General features: G+C 37.8%; 1 protein-coding gene and 1 pseudogene across 1 annotated transcript; both read left to right on the top strand.

Moving 5' to 3' along the window:
• Positions 1 to 14,918: 14,918 nt before the first annotated feature.
• LOC140507614 (olfactory receptor 52R1-like) lies at positions 14,919 to 15,887 on the top strand. The gene has a single exon (XM_072615631.1). It carries the CDS (start codon positions 14,919 to 14,921, stop codon positions 15,885 to 15,887), a length of 969 nt encoding a protein of 322 aa, XP_072471732.1.
• An 875-nt stretch (positions 15,888 to 16,762) lies between these two features.
• LOC140507613 (protein strawberry notch homolog 1 pseudogene) lies at positions 16,763 to 21,025 on the top strand (annotated as a pseudogene).
• Positions 21,026 to 21,663: the final 638 nt, after the last annotated feature.

The raw sequence follows: 21,663 nt of genomic DNA, 5'->3' as shown, positions 1-21,663 counted from the left end.
TTCTGCAACTTTCAGATGAAGATATTAAAGGTATCAATAATCACATGAAAAATGCTATAAATCACTACTGATTAGAGAAATGCAAATCAAAACAACTCTTAAGTACCACATAACACCTATCAGCTTGACTAACATAACAAAACAGGAAAATGATAAATTCTGGAAAAGATGTGGGAAAATTGGAACTCTAATGCATTGTTGGTGGAGTTGTGAACTGATCCAACCATTCTGCAGAGCAATTTGGGATTGTGCCCAAATCATTGTTAAAATGCGCATATCCTTTGATCCAACAATACCACTTCTAGGACTATTTCTCAAAGAGATAATAGCAATGGGAAACAGATCCTCCACATGGACAAAAAATATTTATTGCAGCTCTTCTTGTGGTGACCAGGAATTGGAAATCAAGAGAATGTGCAAAAATTGGGGAATGGCTGAAAAAGTTGTGGTATATGCATGTAATAGAATATTATTGTGCTATATGAAATGATGAGCAGGGAGACTTCAGACAAACTTGGAAAGTCCTGCATGAACTGCTGCCAATTGAAATGAGTAGAAACAAGGGAATGTTGTACACAGTAACAGCAACATTGTCTGATGACTAACTTTGATAGATTTAGCTCTTCTAAGCAATGCAAAGATCTAAGGCAATTCCAAAAGATTCATGATGGAAAATGCTATCCATATCCAGAGAAAACACTATGGAATTTGAATGCAAATCAAAGCATACTATTTTCTCTGTCTCTTTTTTTGCTTTTGTTTTTCTTTCCTGTGATTTCACCCATGCATTCTACTTCTTTGCAACATGACCAATTTGAAAATATGTTTAATAAGAATGTATTTGTAGAGGCTTCATCAGATTACTTGCCATTTTGGGGAAGGGAGAGGGGAAGGAGGCAGAGAAACTTTAAAACACAAAAGTTTTTGGAAAGGAATGATCAAAACTAAAATTAAACAATTTATTTCAATTTTTTTAAGTTTTAGTTTTATTAATAATTATTTTTTAATTATTTTATTTTTAGTTTTTAACTTGCATTTCCACAAGATTTTGAGTAACAAATTTTCTCCCCATCTCTTCCCTCCCTCACTCCATGACACCATATATTATGATTACCCCTTCCCCCAATCTGCCCTGTCTTATATCCTTTCCCTTATTCCCATCTTCTGTCTTTTCATGTAAGGCAAGATAGATTTCTATATCTCATTACTTGCATTTCTTATTTTCCAGTTGCATGCAAAATCAATTCTCAACATCCATTCCTAAAACTTTGAGTTCCATCTTCTCTTCCTTCCTCCCTCCCCACACATATCCACTGAGAAGGCAAGCAATTCAATATAGGCTATACATGTGTAGCTATGCAAAAAACTTCCATAATAGTCATGTTGTGAAGTCTAACTATATTTCCCTCCATCCTGTTCTGACCCCCATTTATTCTATTCTCTCTTTTGACCTTATCTGTCCTCAAAAGTATTTACTTCCAATTACCTCCCTCCTCTAATTTGCCCTCCCTTCTATCATTCACTCCCCCACACACTATTTATCCCCTTCTCCCCTACTTTCCTATAGTTTAGGATAGATTTTCATACCAAATTGAGTGTACATATTATTCCTTCCTTAAGCCAAATGAGATGGAAGTAAGCTTTACTTTTTCCCTCTCATCTCCCCCTTTACCCCTACATTTCTTGCCTTATTTATGAGAGTTTGCCTCATTCCATTTCTCCCTTTCTCCTCCCAATATATTCCTCTCTCACCCCTTAATTGTATTTTTTTATTTAGCATTCTTCCCTATTCAAGTCACCCTGTGTCTTCTGTCTACATGTATATAATCCCTCCAATGACCCCAAAATTGAGAAAAGTATCAAGGGTTAGAAACATCATCTTTCCACGTAGGAATGCAAACAGTTCAACTGTAGCAAGTTCCTTATGATTTCTGTTTCCTGTTTACCTTTTCATCTCTTGATTTTTGTGTGGGAAAGTCAAATTTTCTATTCAGTTCTGATCTTTTCATCAAGAATGTTTGAAAGTCCTTTATTTCATTGAATAACCATTTTCTCTCCTGAAGTATTATATTTAGTTTTGCTGGGTAAGTGATTGTTGGTTTTAATTCTAGTTCCTTTGACTTCTGGAATATTATATTCTAAGCCCTTTGATCTCTTAAGCTCCTAGATCTTGTGTTATCCTGATTGTATTTCCACAATACTTGAGTTGTTTCTTTCTGGTTGCTTGCAATATTTTCTCCTTGATCTGAGAATTGGAATCCAGCTACAATATTCCTAGGAGTTTTTCTTTTCAGATCTTTTTCAGGAGCTGATTGATGGATTCTTTCAATATTTATTTTACCTCTGCTTCTAGAATGTCAGGGCAGTTTTTTCTTAATAATTTCATGAAAGATGATATCTAGGCTCTTTTTTTCATCATGGCTTCAGGTAGTCCCATAATATTTTAGTTATCTCTCCTGGATCTATTTTCCAAATCAGTTGTTTTTCCAATACGGTATTTCATATTGTCTTCATTTTTTTCATTCTTCTGGTTTTGTTTTATAATTTCTTGGTTTTTCATAAAGTCATTAGCTTCCATCTCCTCCAATGTAATTTTCAAAGGACTATTTCCTTCAGTGAGCTTTTGAGACTCCTTTTCCATTTGACTAATTCTGCTTTGCAAAGCATTTTTCTCCTCATTTGGTATTTTTGCACCTCTTTTGCCATTTGGATTAGTCTGTTTTTAAAGGTGTTTTTTTTTTCCTTCAGCATTTTTACAGGTCTCCTTTAGCAAGCTGTTGACTCGTTTTTCATGATTTTCTTGCATCACTCTCATTTCTCTTCCCAATTTTTCCTCCGCCTCTCTTACTTGATTTTCAAAAATCTCTTTTGAGTTCTTCCATAGCCTGAGACCATTGCAAATTTACCTTGGAGATTTTGGATGAAGAAGCCTTGATTTTGATGTCTTCCTCTAATGGTATGATGTGTTCTTCCTAATCTGAAAGGATGGAGGAAAATAACTATTCACCAAGAAAGTCACTTTCTATAGTCTTATTTTTGCCCTTTTTTGGGTATTTTCCCAACCAGTTACTTGACTTTTGAGTCCTTTGTCAAGTGGACAGTATACTCTAGAGACCCCTAAGTTCTCAGTTCCTCCAAGGTGGCACAATCAATGGAGAGGAGTTTACTCTTCTCCTGACCTGCACTCTGGTCTGGGATAAACCACAAGCTTTTCTGTTCAGGATCTGTGAGTAGGGTTCCCTCTCCACAACTGCCTCCAGCTTCATCACGCCAGTGCTCTTCTTCATCCCAAGGCCACCACTCAGTGCTGAGCTTCAGATCAGCTGCTTGATTCCCCCAGGGTCTTTAGGCCAAGGGCTCCAAAAACGCATGCTGCAGCTTCCTGGGGCTGGGGCTGGGACAGAATGCTGTTCCCTTCTCACCTAAGGTGAATGATCTGTCTCACTGACCTTTGAAGATGTCTCTGGCACTTATGTGTGGAGGAATCTGGTAACCACAGCTGCTACCCAGGATTTTGTGCCCTGAAGCCTGCTCCAGTCCTGTCCCTGCCCCACTATGAGGCAAGGCTCCATGGACTGTGCTCCACTCTGAGCCCAGTGAGATAGACCTTTCTGTCTTCTAGGCTGCCTTGGGCTGGAAATCTCTTTTACTCTGTCATTTTTTGGTTTCTGCTGCTCTAGAATTTTTAGAGTCATTTTTGCAGGTATTTATTTTATGGGTTTTGGGGAGAGAGCTATAGTAAGTCCATCCTTGTACTCCATCATCTTCTAAACAGTTTATTTTTAAAAGAGAGTAAGTCTATATCCTGAGAATGATGGTGACATACCCAGTAGTCATGCCCTATTACTTACCTGAAAAAGTACCCTATTTGAATAAATGAATTAGACTCCCAGTCTTAGGGAAGCAGACCTAGCTCTAAGCACGAAGTGGGAATCGTTGATGGGAAAAGGAAGAATATAATGTTTCTATGGGCAGGACCAAAAACAGAGGAATAGAAGGTATAATGAAAAAAAAATAAAGCAACCAAAAGGCAGTCACTCAACCATCAGCAGATTGTGATAGTCCTTTGTCTCTTTTGAGAAGAAGTTTCAGATCCTCAATCAGCTCACAGGTGAACTGTTCAGTCTGCCCTGTGACAGGAGAAGAGACAGGTTTTATCTGGGACACAGGTATCCAGTTAGAGAAACCCTCATGCTTCCCAGTGGTGAGATTGTTAAAATGACCTTATATAGTCCTTTCCATTTTACCCCCAAAGGTTCAATATCCTGTGACTTCCAACATTTTAAATAAGCCATAACTCCATTGCTAACTAACTGATAGGCAGAAGATGGAAACTGTTTTATCTGGCTTGAGGAGGTAAAAGTTGACATAGTCAGATAATGCCTTTCATACTTGCCCCAAGGTGAGGGAATGCTTAGTCAGGAATTGATGTTCTCAGTCTTTAAGAACATCAGCAGTTAGGAAGGGCTTGCCAGATATGAGTTCAAAAGCGCTGAGACTGTATGTGTTCAAGGGGCCATGAAGATATGAAGTAAGGCTGCAGGGAGAAATCACACCCAGACCTGTCAGACTTCTAAGGTCAATTTAGTCAAGGTCCTTTTTAAAGTATGGTTCATTTTTTCAATCTTTCCTGAGAACTGAGTATGCTAAGCAGAATGAAGATAGTAGGTTACATCTAAAATCTCAGCAACTCCCTGAGAGATCTGGGAAATGAATGCTGATCCATTATCACTTTGTAAGGATCAACTGAGTCCAAATCTGGGAAAGATCTTGTTCAACAGTGCCTTAGTCTCTTCCATGGCTTTTCCAGTGCAGCAAGGGAAGGCTTCTACCCAGTTTGTAAGGCATCTCTTACCACTAAGAGAAGCTTAAAACCTCTATAGGGTGGCTTATATATAAAATATAGTTGCCAGTCTTCTCCTGGGAATATCCCTTAATTTTGGACAGTGGTAAGGAGAGAGGGGGTACTTATTGCTCCTTCAGATTTAGCTTGGGCACATATAGAGCAAGTCTTCCAAACCTGCCTAATTTTTTTCTGTCATTTTAGGTTGCGTAAAGAAGGGTTTCACCAGATGGTAAAGTGTATGCTTTCCGAGATGTATAGCCTGATGGAGTCCAAAAAGGAGTTTCCACATTCTGGATCCTGGGATTGATGATTGACCAGAGAGTGATTTATATCAAATAGAAGGGAAGAGTGTAAATCCATTAGCCTGGTATGTTTCTGTTCTTCCATGGAATATTGAAGAGTTTAAATGGGGTAACCTGAGATATCAGGGGTATCATAAAGGTGAATTCCCAAACAGCAGCTTTGGTTGCCAGTCAGTTTCTCACAGCCGGTTTGAATTTCCCCTTCTGGCTTCCTTTACGGTATATGACTGCCACCTCCATAAACGGGTTTATTAGCTTGAGAAGGTGTCAAATTTTGTTCCCATGTTTAAGTGTGGAGTTCTTTGTGGTCAAGGATCCCTGCTTCTTCCAAATAGTGCCATGGAAGTGTAAAACATGAAAGGCATACATGGAGTCTGTAAAGATGTTTGCCCTTTGGTTTTCACCTAATTCCAAGGCTCTGGTAAGCTCTATGAGCTTGGCCTTTGTTGGATATCCAAGATCAGTCACAGATCTGGCTATGTCATCACCATATTTATGGGCATAGTCCCAAGTCATCTCTTTCCTTCAACAGAACATGAGGTAGAAATAACGAAGCTGATGTTACTCCAGGTTAGGTAAAATTGTAAGGAAATGAAACAAAATCTTTCTATAAATTTGGTGAGGTTCCCTGAGTAGCTACCCAAGTTTTCTTTAGTTTTGGCAAGGTCAGATATCGCAAAAGGAATATGAACTCAGATGTTCCCTTTTGAATTCAGGGACTTCTTTAGAGGAAGCATCAGAACAGACTAAGGGGGATTTCAGTCTGGAGGTGTTAAAAATGGAGTCTGTTCTCAGGTATTTGAGGAACTTACTATCAGGAGGTAAGGAGGGGGTATGAGGAAAGCTAAGGGACTCAGACAAGCCCTTGTGGGGTCTGAGTAAGAAGAGAGTAAACTGACATAAAGCTTCAGAATAGGAGGGATAAGAAGTGTAATAATAGTTAGTGGGGATTTAGATTCTAGAATGTCAACTTCAGGGTTTGGTGTCTTGTCAAATCTGAGGAGTTCATGACTAAGTTGAGGGTACTTTAGGAGCATTTTGAAAGAATCATGGAGGTCAAGGTCCTGAGAAAGAGAATCGAAGATTTGGATACAGGGGACTTCCATTTACCCTTCACCTGATAGATGTGGTCTAACTATAAAATGGTATTGTAATTAAGTCATTTTCCCTTGTACTCTAGATTATATTGTGGCCAGTCTGTATTATAGAAAAAGATGAGATGCACTTCTTAAGGTGTCCCTTCCCAAAATTTTCCCAATGCCTTAAGAAGCAACTGAAGGGAAAATCCTTTAGAATAGAACTATCCTTTCCCATGTCCAAGATTCTGTGTCTATTCACCACCTCTTCAGCAATCCTGAAGAAGGAGAGAATAAGAAAAGGAGGCTAAATGAGAGGCAATGTAGTGATGTTAGATTGGCATGGAACAGTGAAGATCCAGTTGCTATTACATAATATAAATTAATGTAAAAAGTGATGAGTATAAAGAGACAAAAGCTTACACGGTTAAATGAAAAAGCTTCAAACCCTTTCCATAAGCCTAATTTACCCTTCTTTTCCTTTCATGAACTCCTGAAACTTCATTTCCTTCTTGTATTAGAAGAATGTTGAGTAATGGTGCAAAACAAGAAGATTTGAAAAGAATAGGTACAAGTTATGGAGATTCTATGTTGGAATATTATAAAACACAGTACTAAAAATTAGATTTGTAAAAGTGGAGTGAGCTATCTCAGTGGGGATTGTGTTTTTCCTCTCTAGAGGAAGCAAAGAATACATGAATATGCTCAGTTTGCATAAAGGATTGTTTTGAGGTGTGAATGGGTCTGGTGGATTTCTGATTTGGCTTCCAGATAAAATAAAATATTGAGAAATGTACCATCTGGAAATTAAGGGTCGTGTGGTGGGTTCCACTGTTTGACCACTTTTATTCCCATGCTGCTCTGGATAGGAAAGAAAGCACACTTTCAGGATAGTCCAATGAAGGCATAACCAATCAACATAAAAAAAATCTGTTTATTAAATATTATCCAGACAATTGCTGCCCCCAAAGGTGCTCACATTCTATCTGGTCGATTAAACAAGTGGATAAAAACTCTTTAATTTCCAACATGAGAAAGTTTATATTGAACACATCTGCCCAAGAAACATCACACACAGATAGGAGACGTTGTTTATCTGTGTTTAGTAGAGGAAATACTCAAGACCAGATGCTTTCATCCTTTCCCTGGAGCTTCATATCATTTCAAAACAAAGCATTCTCTGTCAAATTTTTAAGCTTTTTGTTTTATTTTGCTTGATTCCTCTCTGCCTTCTCGTTCTTCAGGTTGATTGTCCCTGAGTCCCATGTCGGGGTGGAGGGGGAGGGAGAGAGAGAGAGAGAGGGAGAGAGAGAGAGAGAGAGAGAGAGAGAGAGAGAGAGAGAGAGAGAGAGAGAGAGAGAGAGAGAGAGAGAGCGCTCATCTAAGATAACCATCTTTATGGAGTTGAGTTCCTTCAGCTTTCCAAAGAGTAAGTCTCTCTTGGTTCTAGGGCCCCATAGAACCAGCGCTTCCTGTCTCTGTTCTTTCCTCCTGTCCTCTTTTATCCTTTACAGCTCATCTCTACATGCAACCCTAGGTTTTTGCATTCATTTCTCAATTAGCAACTAACCCCACTTGACCTCATTGCTTTGTTCACTGTAACATCCACGGTGTCCTTTCCCTACAATACAACACAGGGGACAGCCTGACTCAACATCCTGACTCTACATTGAATTTCAGCATGGAAAACACTTAGATTTCCTCACTCTTATCCAATGATTTGATGCCTCAACTTCTCCCCAGAGATTTTCTCACTGAGGGCCACAGAGAAAAAGAAGATTTTTCCCTCCTGCCTCAGAATAAAGTACCCAGCTTTGGGAGCAACTCTTAACCTCTTTTCTGCTCAGAGGTGGTGTGAAGACAAGACAGCTTCTTGCTTATGCAGAAGCCTGGTAAGTGTGAGGCCCAGCTCCATAAGGACAGTAGGGGCAGCCCTAGCCCTGAAAACAGACTGCAAGGTGAGGCAGCAGAGAAATTTGCTGCAAATTCTGGGGCTTGCTACTAGAAAAAGGGGAAGGTCTTTGGGGAAAAAAAAATCTGAACAGATGAATGGGCTATGGTTTAATTACCAGTACGTCAGTCACAGCCAGTAAAATACTTATTAAATACTTATAAAATACCTCATATTTGCTTTTCTTTTTTCTCCAAGGCATTTTCCTCAGGATAAGCAGCTCATTTTCCTTCCTCTTCTCACTTTTTCCAATTCTCCATCCTGACTGAGTCAAGAATACTGTGAAACTGTCAAACTACTTTCCTTCCAACAGTTCTATGAGATATGTAGTTAAAACATTATCATGCATATTTTTTGGATAAGGTAAACCACAGTCAATCATTTAAGAGGATATTAGGCCCCTACTATATATAAGACATTGTAAGTGACCTGCCCAAAGACGCTCAGGTTTTAAGTGATGTATTGAATATTGAAAGCCTGGGTTTAACAGCCACTAAATCCAATAGTTTCTCTTCTACCACACTGCTCGTAAGTGAGGATATCAGAGATCCTTTTACAGTTGAGCTAGGGAGAGAGGTAGTGTTGACTTCAGGCTGAAAATCAACAGAATGGCCTCTTAATGTCTCCTGATGTCCCAAAAAATGATGGAACAGGTAGTGGTGAAAGATCATCATTATTCAGACTTAGCAGTAATATTTTGTCTTCACAGTCCAGGCTACTGAGCATAAGGTGAGCAGATTTAGTCACTATGCTGAGATTCCTGGGCCTCTCAGCTCCTGCAAGTATCACATAAACCCGAAAATATTGACAATTCAAGTTAGCAGTAGCTCATGCTTTCTCTCAGTTTAGAAAATCCTATATATCTGGACTTGTCAAATTATTTAATTTTTCTTTGCATGAAATCCTCATCTGAAACATGGGGGTAAAGGCAACTGTGATTAGATAATATCAAAGTTCCTTCTAAGTCAACCATTCTGTAGCACTAGAAGACACAGGTTCTTGCATTTTTACAAGGAGATTCTTCTGCAAAAATTTAAGCTGTCTTTAATGACTGAGTCTCAGTTATATTACACAGACTTGTACTGGCCTATTTTCTCCTACAGTAAATCATCTTTAGATCCCAACCTTTCGGAATTCTTGAGTCAAATTTTTAAAATTATTTTTCCTTCTACTCTCATTACCAATCTTATTTGTCACTTCTCAAAGTTGCCACTAGACTTGACTCGTTCATTCCTCTATGTACCTATTGTTTTCTAGTTTGTTGTTTCCAATCTGTTATGTATTTGAAAGCCAAGTAAATAAGTTTACTTGATTTTTATAAAATGAGAGTGAACTGGTTTTGAGTGAAGTCCTGAAGTTACTTTCTGTAAGTAAAACTCAAAAGTTTTGCTGTAGGACTTTTGTAACATTTGCTTACTTACATTTTTTTTTCTGTTTTCTGGCTATAGACTGCTTAACTGAGGTTTTAGGGTATGATTTTGGAATAAGGAAAGTGCTTATTTAATAATAGAACCATAGACCTTGAATGATGGAAGAAAATGTAGGAATGATTTTATTAAATTACTCATTCAGTATAGGAATTTCCTGTTGTATCCCTGAAAGTCGGTCATTCAGTCTCTGATATATTTATGATATTTATGCGCTATTGAGATCAATAATTCCTGAAGCAATCTGTGCCATTTTGGGACTCCTGTCATTTAGAGGTTCTTCTTTACACATACATTATTCCCCAAAACACTGTGGTTTATTTATCCATTACTTGTAATTATTCTGCCTAGAAGCACACAATTTAAATATTCTTTTCCCCCCATATACCAATCCTTGGAAATCTGAAGATAAATTTCATATCCACCCCTCAATCTTCCTTTCTCCAGATCATATGTTGATAAATTATATAACTATACACTCTGTAAGATGATTTTTAAAACCAATCTCATTCTTGCTACTCTCTTTCTGACGCTGTCAAGTTTGATGATTCCTCTTTTAAAATATGACATCCAGAACTAGACATAATACTTAAGTAATTAGGAAAAGTAAGAAGAAGCATTTAATAATGGATAGAGGGGCCTTGGAGTTAGGAAAGTATGGGTTCAAATCCTGCTTCTGACAAATACTGGCTGTGGGACCATAATCAGGTCAAGTAACCTCTCTGAATTTTGGTTTATCATCGCAAAATGAGAATAATGAAATCTGTAGTATCTAATTCACAAGCTATTGTGAGAATCAAGCTAGATTGCAATACATATCTATCTCAATAAAGTATATAGAAAGATATAGATAGAGAGATACAGACATATGAAATATTTTATACATCTTGAAACACTGTATGAATGCCAGCTATTGTTAACATCACTGTTCTGACTGCACAAGACTGAAACTTAAAAAAAAAAAAAAACCCACACACACATTCCGGTCTCTAGTTTTTCTGATATCATTTTGCCCTATCAATGACCTTCTGGCTCAAGATAATGTCAGGACACTGAAATGTACTTTTTACAGAGCATTTATCAGATGATTTGCTGTCTACCAAAGAAAGGTATGTAAAGACCTTTCTTTTCTGGACTATAACACTAGTTTTATCACTAATTCCTTCTGTAAGCTCAAGAAGTCTATCCACTCTCTGGATCCCAGTACCATGAGGATCGTAAACTACAGGATACTAAAGAACACCTTTCACTCTAGTGTTATATGTAATGATTCATAAAGTATAATTCTGTACACAAGTTGCTGACTATTCATAAATCAGAATGAATTTGTTCATCATCCTTTTGGTTCCCTGAATGATATTTGAAGTTGGCTAGAAGGACAAAAACTGATGTTTCAAACTCTAAAGCATTACCAAAAGAGAGCCATTCCCAAGCAGTGTTCCAAAACTGTAATTAAGCAGCATAATTTGGGCTCCTTGGCATGGCAGGGTCTAGTACAAGAAAGGAGGAGGGGTAATATTCGAGTGATCAGTGAGATAAAATACATAATGTTCTTTGCAAATCTTAAAGCATTATATAAAGGTCAGATCTTACTCCTCCTTCTCCTTTCTTTTGCTAATATCACTACTACTACTACCACAGCAATAATGACATTGATTAAGAATTAACTCTGCTGCATTCATAATATTGTCAGAAGTGAGCTCTTTCTTTCCTTCCATGTGTGGTAAGAAGGAAGAGCTGAAGAGGGAAGTCCTTAGGAAAAAAGGTGAGGCTATACGAGGCATAACTGACCCTGTAGAGTTCAAGAATGGAAACTACATTGGGGCCATAGGGGAAAAAAAAGCTAAGCTATGAGAGGTGATACCTGAGAAACTGAAATCCAACAGACATAGGAGATTTTGACCAGGGATCAGTATACCCAGTAATTATTAGAGACACTTTTCAGGACATGACTGAAAGGACATGAGTTATGATACCTGGGAAGCTACCTGCAAAGAGGCTTCTTTTAAGTATGTCAAATTTGACCTTCAGGGATTAGTCCTGAGACTGATTCTCCTGGAGAGTTTTGTTTAGAGGCTAGGAGGAAGGAGAACTATATTTGAGTATTCTCTTTATTATTTCCTGATGAAAACTTTCAGGAAGTAACCTACATTTCCTCCAAAAGATACTTAATCTCAGTTTCTTCTTGCATCAAATACTGAAAGTAATCAGTGGTCTGCTTACTGTCTTTCTCATACAAATTCTGTGAGGAATCAGTGAGAATGGGCATTGGGATGCAGTTTTGTTGCAGTTTCATGGTGTGTTGTGGTGGGACCATCTCAAATAATTCATTCAGACTATCTCTAATACAAGTATAGGCATTTATTGGGAATGATGCCTTCAACAGGCTGAGTTCCAAGAGGAAGCAGCAACTTAGTAATTCAAGACAGACAATTTTATAATGTAATGACGCTGATTACACAGCAGAAAGTATAAATATTTTTACAAAGCAGGAGGCATTTTTAAGGGATCAGGTAATGGGTAAGTAGTCCCAGCCTCAGTGGAACTGTGCAAGTGATTACTCACATTCATATAGAAAAACACATAATAGTTGATTTGTATGTATGATAATGATATTATAATAAGCCTTTCTATATCATAAATGCAGTTAAAGAACAGCTTTTGCTATTACTGTGCAGGTGAAAGTTCCCTTCAGGAAAGTCTCTTCTATTGTTTTAAGGACCCCATTCTGTTTGGGCATCCAGGGGTGCTGGTTTCTGATTGGCTGAGTATTGTGGTCCTATCTAAGGCTAGATGGATATGGCTGTCGTTGAATGTGTGGACGCACCTGCTGCTTCTATAGGAAATACGAAGAATGGGTGAGAGGCAATGGTTAGTGAGATGCAGTGGCTGGGATCCCATCTCATGGACATGCCCACTGTTTTATGAGAAATATATGTTCCTAGAAATTCATTCTGAAAAGTGAATAGCCAGTAATTTGTGTACTGAGTTATACTTTATTAATTATAGCATATAATACTTTGGAGTAACAGGTAGTCTTTAAGACCCTCTAGTTCACTGCGCTCAAGGTATAGTTAAGGAAATAAAGGTCCAGAGAGGGGATAAATTTCCTGAGGTTACAGAAGGAATTAGTGACAAAATTAGGCTATAGCTATTCTGGTGAGGCAGTGAGGAATATATGAGGAAGTTAGGATACTAAGTCGGAGGTGGGGCAGTTATTAGGTAGAAACAGTGGCTAATTGAGTTTGGAGGGCAGTGACTAGGTCGGGGCACTGGATCTATTATTCAGTGATGCCTATGACCGAGTTTGGGGGCTTATGATGCAAGCACAGGGAGATTGTGTGGTCAAATCAGGGCATGCTTGCTCAGTGGGATACATAAGGAAGTTAAAATACTGGACCTGGGGGCAGCTTTATTAGGATTCCATCAGTTTTGTGTAACTGTAACTCTGTACTGCTTGGTATATATGTTATAAATAGAATTCTTGCTCAAGTATGGATTATGCTTTGTGGTTTATGACCTTTGATATCCCTTAAGATCTTTCAGTTTTGAAATTTTGATTCTCTGATTTTAGGGGGGCAATAAGGGGACCAGATATAATTTTATTATAGAAAACACCCAGTAAGAAAAATTCCCTCTAAAAATTCTGATCAATATCCAATATGTATCTTAAGTTATAGCATGCTGTATTGGACAGTTAATGAACCTTGGAGTTATTAAACTTGTCACCAATTTCTATCTCTAATATATACTATCTAGGTGACACTGGGGAAGTCACTTAAGCTCTTTGTGATTCAGGCAACTTTCTACAAATCTAAGCTTATTGTTAAGGCAATAACCACATAAACAAAGGAAGAATTTGCTTATAATTATTCAAAGAAGATAGCCAATGGGCAGGATGAATAGTACACCGGAAGAGAGAAATGTTGTCTCTTATCTTGATGTAATAGGGTGGGGGAGTTGGATTTGTAGCCAGATGGTTGGATTAAAGTCTTGTCTTTTCTACTTGCTAGCTATATGATCTTTGACAAGTCACTTTAACTTTTTGGACTTCAGTTTCCTCATTGGGAAAATGAAGAGTTTGGATTAGATGTCATCTAAAGTCTATTCTAATGTTATGATAATAGAATCACTTGGTAAAACATCCAGTGACTTTGGTTATAGAAACAGATTCCTGAAGCAGAAGAAAGTTTAGTAAAGCCAAGTCTCTGATCTTTCCCAAACTATCTTCAAATACCCCCTATAACTTATTGATGCAGGGTCTCTTTTAAAATTGCTTTCCAGAAGGTAGGGAGTTTCAAACAGGAATTTGGTATTAATATCAGGGGAAATGACTTCCTTACAATTGATCTATGAAAAAATGGAATGGGCTTCTTGGGAGAGCTTGGGATCTCCCTTATTGGTAGATGTTTAGGGAGAAGGTAAATGACCAATTGCTGGATATGTTGTAGTGAGGATTGCTTTTTAGGTATGTATTGAACAATATGGTCATTAGATTCCCTTTTGAATTCTAAAAATCTGTGACTCTTGTGGACAGAAACATACTTGAGGAAGGCATAATCTGTTTCTAGAAGATTAAGAACCCTTGAGGTAGATTTTACAAGAGGAAAATGAATTTATGAGTAGAATTAGTCAGAAAAAAATATTAAGAATCTGCAGGTAAAAAGGACATAACTTACAGAGCCAAGGGATACTTTCATATTCCACAATTGCCTCTTCTTTCTCTACTCTGTATTATTATCTCAGTCAACTCCTACTAGAATATATGTGTTCATTTTTCATCTGTGTTTTTTTGTTTTGTTATTTTTTTAACAAAGATTATAGAAGCAATGTACAGGAACCAAATACATTTTTTTTCATCAAAGGAAAGAGAAATTAATGAACAAGTTGGGTCTAGAAAAGATGATGGTGTAACTTTAGAGTAACATACCATGATGACATTTTATATGTTCATGGTCATATCTTTAACTTTCAAGAAGAAATAAATGAATTTTAAAAATTCAGTAATAGTTAAGTATCTACTAACTGAAGTGCATGGCTTGGTCATAGTTACATGGTCCAATAGACAGAATTTCCTTTTTTTAAATTTTGGTTACCTTTTTATTTTTCAAAGAAAAATATCTTTTATTGAAATGAGTGAATTTGCTCTCCAGAGAACTCAGTTTCCTTATCACCCCATTCTCTGTGCATGTCTTCAATTTGTTCATGTTTCCACACACATTTATCATATTGTCAAAGCATAATAAATATTCATTTTTCAATTTTTTTGATTTTAATTTATTTTTGCTACACAGAGAGAGAGCTCCTTTGCCAAGCATGGCATGCAGAAAGGATCCCATCATATCAACATCTGGGAACAACTCTTTCCACCCTCTTTTTTTCATTCTCCTTGGAATCCCAGGGTTGGAAAAAGCCCAGTTCTGGATTGCCTTCCCATTTTGTGCCATGTATGCTATGGCCTTGGTGGGAAATATCACCATCCTTCATTTGATACGTACTGACCACACCCTCCATGAGCCCATGTACCTCTTCCTGGCCATGCTAGCTTTTACTGACTTAGTTCTGTCCTCTTCCACCCTTCCCAAGATGCTGGGAATCTTCTGGTTTGGATCATGTGAGATTGATTATCATGCCTGCCTCACTCAGGTTTTCTTCATTCATACATTCTCTTCTGTGGAGTCAGGAATTCTCATGGCAATGGCCCTGGATCGTTATGTGGCCATCTGCTTCCCACTACGCCATTCAACTATTTTATCTACTTCAGTGGTGGCTAAACTAGGTGTGGCAGTGATGGTAAGAGGTGTGTTGTGGGTGAGTCCCTTCTGTTTTATGGTCACTTGGAAGCCCTTTTGCTCTAACAGAATCATCCCTCAGTCATACTGTGAGCATATGGCTGTACTGAAACTTGTGTGTGCTGACACCAGAACAAACCGTGAATATGGGCTTTTTGTGGCCTTCTCTGTGGTTGGTTTTGACATCATAATCATTGCTGTGTCCTATATCATGATTTTGCAGGCTGTATTGCATCTGCCATCAGGGGATGCTCGACTAAAGGCATTTGGCACATGTGCCTCACATATATGTGTTATCCTGGCTTTGTACATACCTGCCCTCTTCACTTTTCTTTCCCATCGCTTTGGCCATCATGTGCCCCAAGCAGTCCATGTAATGTTGGCTAACCTCTACCTCCTAGTTCCCCCAATGCTGAATCCCATCATCTATGGGGTGAAAACCAAACAAATTAGGGACAGAGTAGTAAATACTTTTTGCCACAAAGTTCCCTGAGACATAAGGTTAATTCATCTTTATGCTTTTCAGCTGGTTCAGATAAGGTCATGACAATAACCTAGATGAAAGGATAAGCTTTTCTCCAACATAGCTCCCAGAGTTCCTCATCACTGAACCTGAGGTGGAGGGACATCCTTGGAAGAAGCTGAGGAAACAGTGCTCCAAATTTGATATCACATCTCACAGAGGAGAAAATAAAAGGACCATTATGCTGAGCCTGGGACATTTGACAAATCTCTCTTCTAAAACTTTTTAAAAATTGTCTGTTTTTGTATAAATCTTTGTATTGTAATAAAGAGCCTGTACATAAAGGAATTGTGAATTTGAACTTTTATTAAGGGAAATTTGCATTTAAATGAAATTGTACTTGTTTAGCTTTCAGATAAATAAGACATTGGCATAACAACACGTTTAAAATCTCATCAGTAGAGAAATTTGTATCTAAGAATTCTTCTGGATTGGAATTAAATCTTAGTTTTCATTATTTTAGTATGATAATGGTGAATGGGAATATGGCACAATTAATATAGTACTGGACTTGGACTGAAAAGACTCAAATTTTGCCATTCATGTTAGGAACATGTTTACATGGATGTTACTGAAACTCAGAGTGCCAATTCTATAATCAATCTATAACATTTATTTAGTAAAGTATAGGATGGTTTGTGATACATGACAGAGTTTTTCACACTATGCAATTACAGATCTTTGGGGGTAATGGTGCGTTGCTATTCTATGATTTTTTGTATCTGTTTCTGATGTTTGAAAGGAAGCATAGCTCTGCACTTTTTGACTGGTGTGTGTGTGTGTGTGTTTATGTTTGCGTGTATGTGATTGTCTTTAGCAGTATTTTGTGAAAGAAGGTAGAAAAAATGGAAAAAAAAGCTCAAAAAGTTATTAAGCTGAATACTATTAAATGCAGTGATTTAAAAACTATGTCTATGCTCAAAATATATCAACAACTAGGGGAGATATGGGTATGTACCAAAACAAAACAATTTATAGTAGCTCTTTTAATGGCGACAAAGAATTGCAAGCTAAGGGAGTATCTATCATTTGGGAAATGATTAAACATGATAGGCAGATAAGTATGATGAAATGCTTTTGTAACACATCACAAATGGGAAGGTTTTAATGGAACCTGGAAAGGCACATATACTGCAGAGTTAGTGGTGACATGATAGCCATCTTTGGTATTTGGAGAACCTTGATACAAAAGATGATTCAGTGAGACAACATAGCATAGTGGATTTAGCTGTGGATTTTGTGGTGGATAACCAAGTTCAAACCCCAGCTTTACCCTGAATTACCTATATGTTCTTAGAAGAATCCCTTATCTTCTTTGGAGGATAGTGGAGACTCAAGCTTTGTTACTCCAGCAACCACTCCACCTGTTCAGCAGCCACAACCACCATGTACTACAACTTTTGTGCTGAATCAAATAAATCAGCTTCCAACTTTGGGAACCACAATTGTGATGACTGAAACCACATCAGTAACAAATACAAAGCAAACCATAACTTTATCAAAAATTATCCAGACTAGCACAAATACATGACCTTTGGTTTCAGCACCAGCAGTCCATAATGCCTTGACCACCACACCTTCAAAGGACCAGAGCCAGCTGAAAGATCTGCTAAAAAATAGCCGTCCTAATGAACTCATGAAACTGCAGCTGTCTGCTAGCATTGCTCAGCCAGTGGCCACAGCAGCCACTGATGTCAGCAATGGAACAGTCAAGAAAGAAACTTCTAATAAAGAAGTTGCACGAATATGGATAAATGATATCAAAATGACAAGTTTTTCACTCACTATAAAAGTTCCAGTGGTTAAAGATGAAGAAGAACCAGAGGAAGAAGATGAAGAAGAAATAGGCCATGCAGAGACGCATGCAGAGTACATGCCAATAAAACTAAAAATTGGTCTCAGGTATCCTGATGCAATAGTGGAAACCAGTTCTCTATCCACTGATGTTTGGTATAAAACATTCATATCTGAAGAAAGTATTGATAATGGCTGGTTATCGGCATTACAACTTGAAGCTATCACATATGCAGCCCAGCAACATGAAACGTTTCTACCTAATGGAGATAGAGATGGATTCTGATAGGTAATGGTGCAGGTGTAGGAAAAGGGGAAACTATAGCTGGAATAATTTATGAGAATTACCTGTTGAGTAGAAAAAGAGCATTATGGTTTAGTGTCTCAAATGATTTAAAATATGAGGCTGAAAAGAGATTTGAGGGACATTGGAGCAAAAACATTTTAGTTCACTCCTTAAACAAGTTTAAATATGGAAAAATTTCTTTCAAACATAATGGGAGTGTAAAAAAGGGTGTTATTTTTGCCACCTATTCTTCTCTCATTGGTGCAAGTCAGTCTGGTGGCAAATACCAAACAAGATTAAAGCAGTTTCTGCATTGGTGCCATGATGACTTTGATGTAGTGGTAGTATTTGATGAATGCCACAAAGCTAAGAATTTATGTCCTATTGGTTCTTTCAAGACAGGCTGAGCTGTACTAGAACTTCAGAACAAGCTGCCATGAGCTAGAGTGGCTTATGCCAAGTGCTGCAGGTGCTTCTGAAACAAGGAACATGGCTTATTTTAACCAGCCTGGAATATGGGGTGAAGAAACCCCATTTAGAGAATTCAACAATTTCATCCAAGCTGTAGAATGAAGAGGTGTTGGTCCCACGGAAATAGTTGCTATGATATCATGCACATTTCCAGGCAGTTGAGTTTTACTGGTGTGACCTTCAAAACTGAAGTTCTTCTTTCCCAGAGCTACATTAGAATGTATAATAAAGCATTAAAATTGTGGGTAAATGCTAGAGAGAGATTTCAGCAAGCCTCTGATCTTATAGATAGAGAGTGCAGTCAACAGGAGAAGCTCAAATTTTAGAAACCTTGGAAGAGAGTGGAGGAGAATTAAATGACTTTGCATCGACAGCCAAAGGAGTATGACAGTCACTCATTGCATTGAAAAACACTTTCCAGCTCCAGACAGAAAGAAACTCTTTAGTTTGCTTTGAATTGATTTGAGTGCTCATAGTAACAACAGCTCACCCAGAGATAGTCCTTGCAAGAAGAAATGGAAAGGGGGAGAAATTAGCAGAGAAGTCAAAAAAGCACAGAAAGTTGGTGGCCTTGCTGAAAGCAGTTCTGATGGTAGTAGAAGTGAATCTTATGCCTCTGATAAAGAAGAAACTGACTATGACAGCTCAAATAATATGATTTCTGGAGAGGATAATGATTTCAACCCATTTCAAGATGAATCTAGTGAAGATGATAAAAATAATCCTTGGTTAATAAGAAAAGGCCATAAGAAAAGCAAAGAGAAAAAAAAACAAAAAAAGTGTTTATCCAGATTCTATATAAAGTGCCTTATTAGCATCAGGTCAAGGACCAAAACAACCAAGTTTTTCTTCTACGTCTCTTGTCACTATTCCTAATAATGCACAAGCTAGTAGTAATAGTAACAGCAATAGCCTTGTAACAAGTCAAGATGCTGTTGAATGAGCCTGGCAGATGAAGAAAGATCTGTTAGACAAATTGGAAAAAAATAGATGAAGATCTTCCTCCTAACACACTGAATGAATTTATTGAGCTGGGTGGCCCAGAAAATGTGGCTGAAATGGCTCACAGAAAGAAGAGAGTAGTAAGCAATGATGACAGAAGCATATCTTATAAGTCCTAGTCTGAAGCTGATGTGCCCATGGAAATTTTAATTTCATGGAAAAGCAGAGATTCATGGGTGGGAATAAGGATGTTGCCATTATCTCAGAAGCTATCAGCTCAGGTATTTCATTACAAACAAATCATAGAACTGAAAATCAGAGATGGAGAGTACATATGACTTTGGAATTGCATCGGATTGCTGATAGAGCACTCATAGTTTGGAAGAACTCATAGACTGAACCAAGCTACTGCTTCATAATATGTATTTCTAATTTCTGAATTTGCTGGAGAGCAAAGATTTACATCTATAATTGCTAAAAGAGTGGAGAGTTTGGGGTGGCGTTCACACATGGTGACTGAAGAGCAACAAAATCTCTAGATTTGAGCAGGTTTAATTCTGATAACAAATATGGTAGAAATGCTTTGGATATTGCTACGAAATCCATTGTGAATCTAGATTTTCTGATGGTCTCACCACCTCCTGACTATCCAGGAGAATTCTTTAAAGATGTCCAACAAGAATTAGTAGATGTGGGCCTTATAAATGTGGAAGACTGCTCTGGAATTTTGACTCTTGATAAAGGTTACAATAACATAGGAAATTTCCTAAATTGTATTTTGGGTATGGTGGTCCACCAGCAGAATGCCTTGTTTCAGCATTTTTCAGATACACTTACTGTAGTCATATAAAATGCCAAAAAGAGTAGTAGATATGATATGGGTATTTTAGATCTTGGTTCTGGAGATGAGAAGGTGAGGAAAACAGAGGCTAAGGAATTTCTAAAACCAGGATATTCAAACTCAGGCCACGTTGAACTGTACACAACCAGAGTAGAGAGAGAATTGTCTTGGGAAGAAGCAACCAAGATTTGGGCCGAACAGACAGGACCAGATGATGGCTTTTATTTATCATTACAAATAAGAAATAATAAGAAAACTGCTATCTTGGTGAAAGAAGTGAATCCCCAAAAGAAGCTTTTCTTAGTTTACAGACCAAATACTGGGAAACCGCTTAAATTGCAGGCTTTGGCTGATCTGAAAAAGAAGTATAAGACACTATCTTCCAATGATGCCCTGGCTCATTAGCTAGATCAGTATATTTCATCTGCAGATACATGTACTCATGAATATTGGAGAGGCAACTGCAAAAAAGCAAGTTTGGGTTTAGTTTGTGAAATAGGTCTTCAATGCTGTACCTATTATGTTTTATGTGCCTTGGTTCTGAGTGTTAGGACAAAAGTTGAGGGAATTCTAGTATCTGTCAGAGGCACAGATATGAAGATGCATATAGTTCAGCTATGAAGAGAGGTTGAACAGGGGATTGTGGATTCAATCATTCTTGCAAATTCTATCTCTCCCCTGGTCTCTGACCAGTCCCAGTAGTTGGCTGTCCAGTAGAAGCAGATATGGCAGCAGCATCACCCACAGAGCATCATCAATTTCAGTAACTTGTAAAAGGACAGACTGCAGGTTTTGACATGGGTGTTTCTGTAAAAGCTATCCAAGCATATCATCTGGATAAAAATCAGAGACAAATTCCAAAGAATTTTTTCAGTTGTGCTCTTTCTGGTAATATTTTGGGAATGAGGAGGTAGTTAGAAAAGATGGCCAAACTGAGACTCAGCAAAGATGATGGTGGTGCAAATGTCCTTCCGTACATAGGCTTTTCTTCTAGTACTGAATTTTCTATTTGCTTTGACTTTTGGCAAGCAAAGATGTCTTCTTTTTTAATCCAAGGACTTTTTTTGTTTTGTTTGTTTTTATTCCTTAAATTAGACTACAATTAGTGCAAAAATGTGTGGAATTTCCCAAACTGGCTTTACCTTGATTTTGCCCAAGATTTACTCAGGACATCCATGCCGTGGCTGGGCAAGACCTCCCAGGAGGCATGTCTTTGAGTCTATAAATAAGAGAAAATCTCTGTTGATTTTTCTTTCCAACATGTAAAAGAGGTTTAAAACTAAGCATTTAATGGAAATAGTTGCATATTATGCATTCAGGTTCTTTCCCAGTTTTTGTTCTGACAGTGCATCTCTTTGAAAGTGTGCCATGAATAAGATCCCACCAAAGTCAGGGGGCAGAAAGGAACATAA

Source organism: Notamacropus eugenii, chromosome 5, assembly GCF_028372415.1.
Source record: "Notamacropus eugenii isolate mMacEug1 chromosome 5, mMacEug1.pri_v2, whole genome shotgun sequence".
NCBI lineage: Eukaryota > Metazoa > Chordata > Mammalia > Diprotodontia > Macropodidae > Notamacropus > Notamacropus eugenii.
The sequence above is the reverse complement of the archived record's forward strand: the minus strand, read 5'-3'. Positions and strand labels throughout refer to the sequence as shown.

Coding starts and splice junctions, on each gene's coding strand:
- LOC140507614 (XM_072615631.1), top strand. CDS start 14,919: ATGGCATGCAGAAAGGATCCCATCATATCAACATCTGGGAACAACTCT.